At 43.1% G+C, this 10645-nt stretch overlaps 1 protein-coding gene across 1 annotated transcript; it reads right to left on the bottom strand.

The window, feature by feature from the left end:
- Positions 1 to 727: 727 nt before the first annotated feature.
- Positions 728 to 10645, bottom strand: LOC141806902 (TLE family member 5-like). Its single transcript, XM_074692612.1, has 7 exons — positions 10190 to 10645; positions 7510 to 7607; positions 5385 to 5448; positions 5113 to 5157; positions 4962 to 5024; positions 4773 to 4847; positions 728 to 4262 (listed from the first exon to the last, which is right to left on the bottom strand). Exons 1-7 carry the CDS (start codon positions 10214 to 10216, stop codon positions 4023 to 4025), a joined length of 612 nt encoding a protein of 203 aa, XP_074548713.1. The 5' UTR covers positions 10217 to 10645; the 3' UTR covers positions 728 to 4022.

Below are 10645 nucleotides of genomic sequence, written 5' to 3'. Positions count from 1 at the left end.
AGGTCACACTTTGTGATAACTTGATTTTCCTGTTCTGCATTCTTAAAGTGAAGCAGGAACAAAGTTTTTCCTTTTTTTTTTTGCACAGGTTTCAAAATCGAATGCTTAAAGAAGCTTATCTTTAGCAGGTAGAAGAAAAGGAGACTTGGCTGTTATGGGAAAAAACAACTTTTAAATTATTTCATTATCAGAGGAGATAAAAGGTGAAAGTTTGGAGATAACAAACCGTAAATCCAGTGAGTCAGGATCGTGGGATAAAAAGTGTAGAGAGTTTGTGTCAGGCCTTTCATAGGGAAGTTAAACTGATCGTAGGTGAACTGTGGAGGAAGTTTGGTACCAAGAAGTTTCTAAAACCCTGAGCTGAGAGAGCCTCAAACTGACTTAGACTGAGGAGGAACTAACTGTAAAATAATCATCTGGGTTCTCTAAATCGTTCATTTAAGGATAAGTCGTCTGATCCTTTGTTTACACAGAAATATTGTTCAGAGATTACGGGCAGGAGACGACTCATCCGTCCAGGAGTGAGTCACCCAAAGGGAAAAGTAGTTTGATCGCTCTGCGACTCTGCACGTTCCTGAAAATCCAGATCATCCTTCAAAAACTGAGATCTGAGTCGTACCAGAGATTCCTGCACCGAGCTGCAGGGGAGCTGACTGGAAAGTGACCTCTAGGAGATCCAGTTTGACTCCAGATCTGCTGAGTCGTCTTCAGAAAACACTCAGACACGTTTCCACTCTCAATCACATCTTTTATTGTAAGGCACCAGAGAAGCTTCCTTACTGCTAAAAGGTTGATTCGTTCTCGTCAGAGTACACAGTTGCTTGTTTACATCTTTGTTTTTTTTGTTTGTTTTTTTTTTGCCCCAGGTATCTTAAAATGAAACTGTGTTTTTACACATGAAACTGGTTTAAACTGGTGTAAACGGGTTTAAACTGGTTTCTGTTTGCACAAAAAGAAAACATTTACAAACGGAGAGAGGGATGCTGGGTGTTTCTGCCTACGGGGGGGGGGATGGGAGGAAAACAGGAACATGGGATACAACATTGTGCCTCTCTGAACTGTAGGCTTGTAAAGCACACATACAACACGTAATCTTCCATGATACACACACGTTAAAAAGCAGCTTTGAAACATACAAAAATGCTTTAAAAAATATGTATATTGATATATTCATATGTATACAAATTGGCCCTTCACAGCAAAAACAAACGCACATACCATTCATATGTCTGAGATTGGCCGACGGAGGTTTTTACAGAGACTCTCACTCCGTACTTTAAGGTCAAATCTCAAGGGTGGAAACATCTTCAGCTACTCAAAAAAAGAAGAAGACAGAGCACAGACGGAAAGAGAAGAAGGAGCACAGAGCGAGGGCTGAAGTGCTTTAGGAGGAGGAGGAGGAGAGGAAGGAGGGAGCTCAGGTGTTCAGAGGTGGGTCTCAAAGCTCCTCCACCTCCGTCATGTGAGCGCAGCCTCAGCCGGTCAATAAGAGATCTCTGCTGCCCTCTGCTGCCTGAAACATGAACTGCTGCGTCCCAACTCCAGACTGAGACATACACAAACCTCTGGATCCAGACTGAAAGAGTCGTCAGGTTTAAGTTTAAATCAAGAAGAAATTAAAGGAAGAATCTGAAAGCTCCTGAAGCTGCTCGTGATACGGACTAAAACTTTTCTCTGTTCAGTCAAAAAGAAACAAACGTCACCCTCAGGTCGGAGCCCAGCAGCAGGGGTCGCTGTCAGAAGGGTGGATTCAACCGAGAAAATCAACTTACAAAAAAATTTAAAAGTAAAAGACTTGGTGTGAATTTTACATGAGAAATATCTCTTCATCCACAGAGGGCGCCAAAAACAAGACGACCTCAGAGAGGCTTTAAACTGAACAAGACTTCACTCATCGCAGTCCGAGCCCAGAGTTACATTTTGTCTGTTTGTCGTCGTCACGATAAATACCGTTTGGTTTGGACACGCTTTGTTTTATTTTGAAAGTCTCTGGGTGTTTTTAGGAAGCGCAGTGGAGCAGATCTAGTCTAAGTTAGCAGATTGACCTGAATGGAAATCTATCTGATCCAGTGCTGTGACGGAGCTGGAGACTCATCTGACAGAGCATCAGCTGATCACAGGGTCATATGAATCCTCACTGATGCTCGCCCTGTTCTGGCCTCTTTGCTGATGCTCTCCCTGCCTTAGCTTTTTGTGACTTGATAAACTCGCAAATTTACTAGCTTATTAAGCCATAGATTTTCCACTTAATTAACTTGCAAATTTTTGAGTTTCTAAAGTCGTAAATTTGGGACATTAGAAGCTCGAAAATTTTGAGTTTTTTTCTCGAAAATTTAATTATTTTTTTTATTTCTTCAGTGGCCCTAATACGCCCTCGTAGGAAAATGTATTAGAAGTAAAATGTAAATATTTTATTCTTGTTTTAGCTTAAACAGATCAGGGGTGGCCGACCAATCAGAGACCAAGAGCCACAAAAATGACCGTGGTACCACAGAGATCTACGTCACACACTTCCTCTCACACATAAACAAAACGACATAAAATCAATACATTTCCAATTTTCAAAGCCAGATTTACTGTGTTTGTAAGTGTGTTTAAATTCGTACTAGAGAAATGAAACTGAAACTTGAGTATTAATCCCAATTGATCCCAACGTTGGCATCCAAATATGTATAGTTTAGATTGATTGGCACACCACTACTCATGACTAAATATATATTTTTATGGATGGATCAAAGAGCCGTGAGCCGCAGGTTGGCCACCCCTGAAACAGATTTATAAAGACAATCTCTCTGAGCCAACCGGTGCATGTTCAAACCTCTCAGAAAAACACAATTTAACATGTTTCACTGATCTAGATTTGGTGAAAATCCAACAGAAACGAGTGATTGAGCCGTGCACGGGTGTTTCAGAGTGTGTTCCCAGTCACGCAGCGTGGAGTTGGGACGCAGCAGTCGGCAGCACTAACCTGACGGGGGACGTGGAGTGTTTAATTTTTTTTAAGGGGAAAGTTTCCAGATTTCTCTGTAGAGCTGTAACACCTCACCTCTGACACCTTCTTCATCACAACGACAGGAAACGGGATGAAAACCTCCCTGACAGTCACACAGAAGACGACACGTTTCCGTCGCCTGGTCCAGATTCAGATCAGGCGTTCGTTTTGGTCGGATTAAGAGTGGGTGGGGTTTCGCAGGAAGAGGCGGGAAATACAAAAGGTGCTTTAAGAAACAAATAAAGTGAAATTTAACGTTTTCTTCTTTCCAATTCCATTCACTCAAACACACGCCGACACATGTTGGAAGTCTGATTCATCTCTCACAAAAACAACGAGTCAAAGAGTTTAAACCTTTAAATTAAAGTCATGGTCCATGCTCTGAAAAAAACACGTTAACCCTTAAAGACGGGGACACGCTGAGGTGCGCCCCCTGTTGGTCGCATGAAGAAAACAAAGCGTGGTTGAAGTGTTTGAATGAACCTAATGAGTGAAATGTCCCTTTAAAAACATCTACATTAACACCAGACGAGGGTTTAATTTGGCTCAAACATGTTGATATTAAGCGTCCAATCAGCTGCAGCGTTGTTGCTCTGTGTGGGGAAGGTGGCGAGGGTTTAAAGGAGGGAGTGGGACACGAACACTGGGGTAAAAAGGTCAAAAAGAAGAGGAAACAGCTGATGATGAAACCTGTGTGAGGCAGATGCGTGTTGACTGCTGTTAGCGTTCGCTCTGCGCCCTGACGCCACACGGGGACACACGCCGTGGTTAAGCCTAACGACGGCGGCTTCGGCTAAAAAAAAAGCGTCTAATCAAAATCTAAAAGCCTGAACTGAGTCTACCACCACTAAAAACAAGAACATCAACGCTCCCCTCAGCCAATCAGCAGCTTCCCTCCTCCGTCATCATCATCCCTGCAGTTACTCCACCACCCCCCACAGACCAGCAGCCAGACTAACACCACTTCCTGTCTACAGGTCCACCCCTCCTCTCCTGACCCCTCATCCTGATCCTCAACCCCGGCTCAGGTCTAGTCGGACTTGTCCCCGTCCTCGGCTCGCGGCGCTCTCTCCGCGGCGTCCCGAGCCTTGTCGTCCTTCGCCACCTGAGCCTGGCCGTGCGAGTAGTTGGCCAGGATGGAGGAGAGGGAGAGGAGGCCGGAGCTGGAGGAGACGGCGGGCAGGGTGGGCGGGGTCAGGCCCAGGGGCAGCGGGGTCACCGGCAGGGCCAGACCCTGCAGCTGGGACAGGTGCTGCACCTGGAGCTGTTGCTGAAACACAGGAGGCACAGAGCGGTCAGCTGACGGTTCAGGAGGAGCCGGATCAGGTCATGTTTAAAGGGACATTCTGCTGTTTTTTTTAAAGGTTTGAGTCTCATGTGACCTGTCAGATCAGGTTAAAGAGCTTAGTGCAGGTTACATTTCTGATAACGACTGTACACAACAAAAATAGCACAAATTTAGAGGAAGAAGAGTTTGTTTTCAGCAGCTGTTTGAAACAGATCTTAAAAAATGTGATTTTTTAGGTTATTTTCCTTTAAATTTCTACACTGTTGTCTTCAATCTGCAGCTCTTTAAGTTAACACTCTGCTCAGAGTTTCTCCAGCTCTTCACTGGCAAGAAAACGTTTGTTTTGCACTATTTGCAGACCCAAAAGAGACAAAAAAATACGACCAAAGAAATGAGGAATGATCCCTTTCTGGGCTGAGTTACAGAGGAAAGAGCGACTCCCTGCGCTGAGGAAAAAAACGTAGAAACCTGAAACGATGTTACGAAGCTCACCCTAATGATGGAGTTCATCTCAGGGGGCGTGACCTGCTTGGCTCTCTCGATGGCGCCCATGACCTGCTGCTGATGCTGGAACAAGAAAACCTTCATATTAAAGACTCACTTTAATAACAGAATTTACGTTTTTAAAACACTCAGCTCGACGTGGTTATGAGAAGTGTTACAGCTCGTCTGCGTCATCACCTCTTGTGACAGGTAAGGCAGCACCTGGGCACAGATCCCGTTCAGTCTCTTCACGATTTCAGCCTGAAACAAGAGAAACACAGAGCTCAGAGCAGCGTTCTGTGAACATGGAGGCATCGAAGGAAACGCTGGAAAGCAGAGACGACGTTACCTGTTTGTGCATTTCAATATTCAGCCCGTACGACATTTCATAATACTGCAACAAACAGAGAGAGACGAGGGTTAAACTCAGACGTTCTGTGATCTGGGTTTTTCAGGAAGCTGTGAAGTGTGAAGTGTGAGCCTGAGGAAGCAGCAGCAGAGAGATGCATCATCCGCTCACACCTCAGAGCTGGAGTGTGACTGAACGGACAGAGATTTATCTGACTCCAATAACTGTGAGTGGTCAGAGAGGAAGAAAGACTGAGTCACCGTGGTACTGACCATGATGTAGTGACGCTGCATCTCAGACTTTTCAGAGGCCAGTTTGTCGCACTCCAACTTCAGGCTGAGGAGAAAAGAAGAAGAAGTTAGATCAAACGTTCAGGGAGCAGCTCCTCTGAGGAAGACACTGATAGTTTGGGAGCTAACCAAGTGTTTGTGAGTTTGTTTATAACTCAGGGCTTTAAGAGATATTAAGATCCTGAGTTCGCCCAATCAGAGGCACAGCTCAGGTCACGTGACTGAAGGAGACGTGAACTATGTCCGTTCATTATCCAGTTTACGGTGTTGTTATGTTGATGACTGAATTACACCATCTCGTGTCTCAAAGTGGTTAAAGCAACAGCCATGACCCTGAACATAACTTTTCTCTTCCTGTTTGGAAACGTTAACCTGTTAGCGCTAGCAACATTTGGAGTTTTCAGTATCATTTCCAGAGACTAACCGTGCTGTGTTTCTGTGATGAAAGTTGAAATTCTGGTTTAAAACTGAAGTTATATCGATGTATGCTAAAAGTTAGCATATAAGTGCATTTGCCATATACACTAGCACCAAGCTAGCATTATGGTTTCTCTATGTTTTTAGCCAAAATGTGATGCATTAGGAGAAGTCTAACATGTTGAATCTGCTGAATAGGAATCAGCACATCCACCCTTTTTTGACCAATCAGGAGCAAGTCTGACCTGATTAGTCCACTGGAGCAGATACCCCCCACCAAATGCCAAAGTTGAAGAGCCATCACTGCTCTGTTTTTGTCTGTAAACAGCCACATAGCTCCATGCTCAAGCTTCCCATCTCAGAAGAAGACAGACTAAGCGTCTAGAGTTCATTTATCAGGAAATGTTCCAGCTACACTCAGTAAAACTGAGCATGTGTGTGCTAGTCACTTCACGGCCGACTGCTTTTCCAACTTTGGACAGTCCAACAGAGGGCTAGCCAATAGACTGGTCCTGAATCCAGGCGCATTACCAACCATCCTCCAACAAACCTGGGACCCTGGAAATGTGAGTATTTTAAATGCTGTGTGCTGTGGAGCAGATGGAAGAGCTTTTCCTCAGTGTCCCCCCTGTCTCTGTGTTAGCTTCAGGATGCTAACTTTAGCTGCAGTTAGCCTGTTGTTTTAGCCTGTAATGTTACGGTAAACGAGCTTCTCTGTTTTCTAAACATTGTGCACTCGGAGCTCGTGGCGCCGCTCTCAGTGACGTGGAAGAGCGGGGCGGTATCAGCGGTGGCTCATTTACATATGAAGGCCACGCCCACTAAATCAGAGCGTTCTGAACAGAGGGGCTATGAGAGCCTGGAAACAATGCTGCTGTGCTTGATTTATTGGCTTTTTGGACCAAAACATGTTACTACCATTTCATGAAGACATCAATGATCCAGATTAAACTGCAGGAAAGGAGCAGGAGATGGGACCTTTAATGTTCATTTCTCTGTGTTTTCAGTTCAAAGAACTTTTAGCTGAAAATCCTGATTCAGAGTTTTCTTGGGGAAACTGTTAGCATCTGCTAAGCTAAGGTCCAGCTGCTCCGGTGTAATGCAGATGCAGAAAACTGGAAGTGTCTACCCATCGTAACTTTGGAGGCAACTTTTATTTTGAAATTCTTTACTTCTTATCCTGACGTTACTTCCTTCTGACGGTGGAGGAGTGGAGGTCTGCAGCTGGATGTTTTCAGGAACATTATGAGGAACCAGAGTCTGAAAGCTGTTTCTGTGAGCTGCTGCAGGTTTTAAAACCTGATTAACAACCTGCTCTGATGCTAAATTATTAAAGATGTTATTTGCTTTAGTAGCTCCTTCAGAAAAGCGTGTCAGGCTTTGTTCACATAGAGCAGCTAAACGTGTTTCCTGTGTGCAGATGATAAAAGCTGCTAACAGATGTTTCTGCTCATTGCTTCTTTGTTTTTGCAGAAACTTTTCATAGACGTTAAAGTTAACACCGCTCTTCTGTATATCTGTGACAAAAGCAACACTCCTGGATGTTATCTCCTCTCCATCTCGACTCCTGCGTGTAGAAGTGTGGCTGCAGAAACATGCGTCTCTGCTGGGGGATGGAGGGATGGAGGGACGGGGACTCTGAGCTCTGCCTGATGGTGAACGATAACACAGAGGTGATGTCTCCTCTCACCTGTGGTACTGTGCTTGCAGGAACTGGAACTCATCCTTGATGCGGTCGCAGGAGTCGGAGGTGGTGAACTTGAGAGCTTGACCGGACTGAGAGGACGCCTGAGACGCAGAGAAAGCACACGTTAGAGGCAGAAACACAGATTCAACATCCGTCAAACGGTCATGTGACGCCCAGATGTGTGTTTGGGGTTGTTTAGAAACAGCAGTTTGACCTCTGGGATTAACCTCCGGAGAGGATTGCTAAATTGAAAGTCGGGCTAAACTTCAGCGTGATGAGATGAAGGAGGCGTGTTTCACTTTAACCACCTTTAACCAGCTCACTGATCTGAGAGTTTACCTCCTTTATCACCTCCTTCCTTCCTCTCCTGTTAGCTCCAAACTGCTGTCAAACATCTGTCTGCAGAGGAGGCAGGCCTCAGAGTGTGTGTGTGTGTGAGTGTGTGTGTGTGTGTGTGTGTGGATTGAGGAAATGTGTTCACATGAGGAGGGATTAAAGTGCTGACCATATGTGAGAGGTATTTAGAAGTCTGGATATGTATAGACTCCACTTAAACCATCAGTCTGAGGCTGTAATCCTGGCTTTATGGTGTGTCCTAAACCTCATTACTCTCTAAATAAGTGGCACGAGGGCCGAAGGTTTCCAGCGGGATTATGGGACGGAGCCGAGACCGACTGAGTTCAGCGGTTCCTCACAAACGCAGAGAGCGCTGGAGTTGGAAGAGACGAAATCAGAGATGGACCCAGCTACTGGACACAAACTTCACTTTGAAGAAGAGGAGGATGAAGGTTTCCTTAGCACTAACTTCTGGTCTAAAAATATGAGACACCATGAAGAGCCCCCAGAATATCAGACAGAGACCAGTGACCCCCTGCTGAGGGAAAACACTGACAGACCACCCTAAACCAGACATAAACAAACAGGAAAAGGCCTAAAATATCAAATAAATCCAACCTATAAAACTTCACTCAATTTGTGGTCGCATGTTTCAAGTTTGCATGCTTTTATTTTAAATCTAACCTTTTTTTGGTTTATATTTTTACAATAATTTATGAAAGATATGCAAGATATGAAAAAAAACTGCAAACTAAGAATTAAAAAAAAGAAAAGAAAAGAAAAAGACTGGACTTAAATTTGTCATACCAAAGCAATAAAACAAAGTTATGTTAAACTTAGGGTAAAAATAATTAATATTTTCTTATGTTTGACTCAATATGGCAGAAAATTACAAAAAATTACATTTTGCATCTTTTCTTTTCTTTTCTTTTCTTTTCTTTATTATCATCAAATTTTTTTTTACTGGTTTGAGGTATGGATAAACATTTCTCTACTTTTTTTTATTTGATTTTGATTCTAGTTTGCTCGAGGAGGATAGGGAGAAATGATATACATTGCTGATTTCTCTACAGAAGGAAATGTTCCTTTGACCATGTACTCGAAGTGTAAATATTTACAATATGGTTTAAATATCATACTTTTATGTTTTATATAAATTAATTTATATTTGTATTTGCTGTACTGATCTTTATTATTGTCCTTTTTATTTTTATTATTATTTTATTTTATTTATTCATTTTTATTAAGTTAAGGATGGGTCAAAATGTTTTACAATGTAAATGCCAAAAACTCAATAAACACATTGTTAAAAAAAAAAAAAACAGTTACCAGCATTTTCTGTTTGTGAGACAGAAGAGCTGTGCAGTGGATTGTGAAATTAATAAAAAATGAATCAGATTAAATGAAAAATGAGATTAGCTTTTGGTTTTAGGGCTTCAAATTTATCCACATAAATATTTTAACTAATAAGTGTTATATTTTACTACTCAGGGACCAAGAGTTAGAGAGGAGGAAGTGGTTTGTTTTAATTTATTTTTTGCAATCTGAGCACTTTCTAAATCTAGATCAATTTTCGATTCCTATTTTTGCATTATTTTTTTTATGTGTACAAGCTCTGACTCCTTTGCATTTGTTGTTTTGATATAAAAAAAACATTTTTTTTAAATTTGTTGAAATTAAATTTATTTTTAACAGCAAAATGTATCTTTTAAATGCAGAGATTTACTGTTTTATTTATCAGTATTTGCACATTTTTATTGCTGCTTGCATTAATCTCTCATTTGCATCCTGCTGCTCCATGTTATCTTTTCCTCTTTGGTTTCTTTATCTCAGGCTGTTTGTCCACACACAGTATTTATAGCAGTTAACCTGGCCTGTGTTTATGACGTGTAACCATGCAAACTGTGTTTTATCAATAAAAAAGCTTTAAATTGTGTTTTTAAGTAGTTTTTTCTCTGTAATGTGAAAATAAAAACCAGAACTTTAGTCAAAGATGGATTAAAATCTTTCCGTCTGATGCAAACTGAGCTGTAGTCTGGTTTTATTCCTGCAGGTTTCAATCTGTCCTCAACTTAGATGAGCTGTTTGGACCATTAGCTAGCTGTGGACAGAGAGTTTCCAGTCTGAACCGGTCCAGTTAGAGTCACAGATATTATTTTTACAGATTTAACACTTTAAGGAGCTGAAATCTGCTCTTTGTGAACAGTTAACCCGCGGTGAGGAGGCTCGGAGCCCAGCTTTAGAGAGCAGAGCTGACAGCTACTATCAGCTGCTGGCTAAGCTAACATTAGCTCAGCCTGTTCAGGTTTAGTTTCAGACCGGGACCAAGTCCAGACCCAGAACTCACCGAGTGCCTGGATTGAGGAAACATCATGTCAGCAGTGTGTTCCTCCGTGTTCCCGGGGTCTGGATCCGAATCCCGGGCTCGCTGGCTAAGCTAACAGGTCCCCCGCTGGTGTTAGATGATCGGAGACTCTGTTCGCACTTTGTACTCTGACATCCTCCAGAAGCAGCGCAGCTAACGTCAAAGCGGCTCCGCGCACAGCTCGTCTGCTGCTCCGGGCTCTCAGAGGAAACTCGGCTCAGGGGCAGAAAGAGAGCAGAAAGAGAGCAGAAAGAGAGCAGAAAGAGAGCGAAAACACGGCGATCAAAGCGACACCAGCGCTGCTCGGAACAACGGCGACGTCCCACCTCCCCGGAGGAACCCTGGATGTTGACACATGAGCCCCTGACTTTCCTCTGCTTTGAAGAGAAGAGAAGAGCAGCATCACCCGGAACACAAACCGAGCAGCGGAGGAGCGGG

This window comes from Halichoeres trimaculatus, unplaced genomic scaffold, assembly GCF_033239565.1.
Source record: "Halichoeres trimaculatus isolate MK-OKI-2021-1 unplaced genomic scaffold, fHalTri1.1 fHalTri1_scaffold_17, whole genome shotgun sequence".
In the NCBI taxonomy this organism is placed as follows: Eukaryota; Metazoa; Chordata; class Actinopteri; order Labriformes; family Labridae; genus Halichoeres; species Halichoeres trimaculatus.
This window is presented reverse-complemented; position numbering and strand designations above follow the sequence as displayed.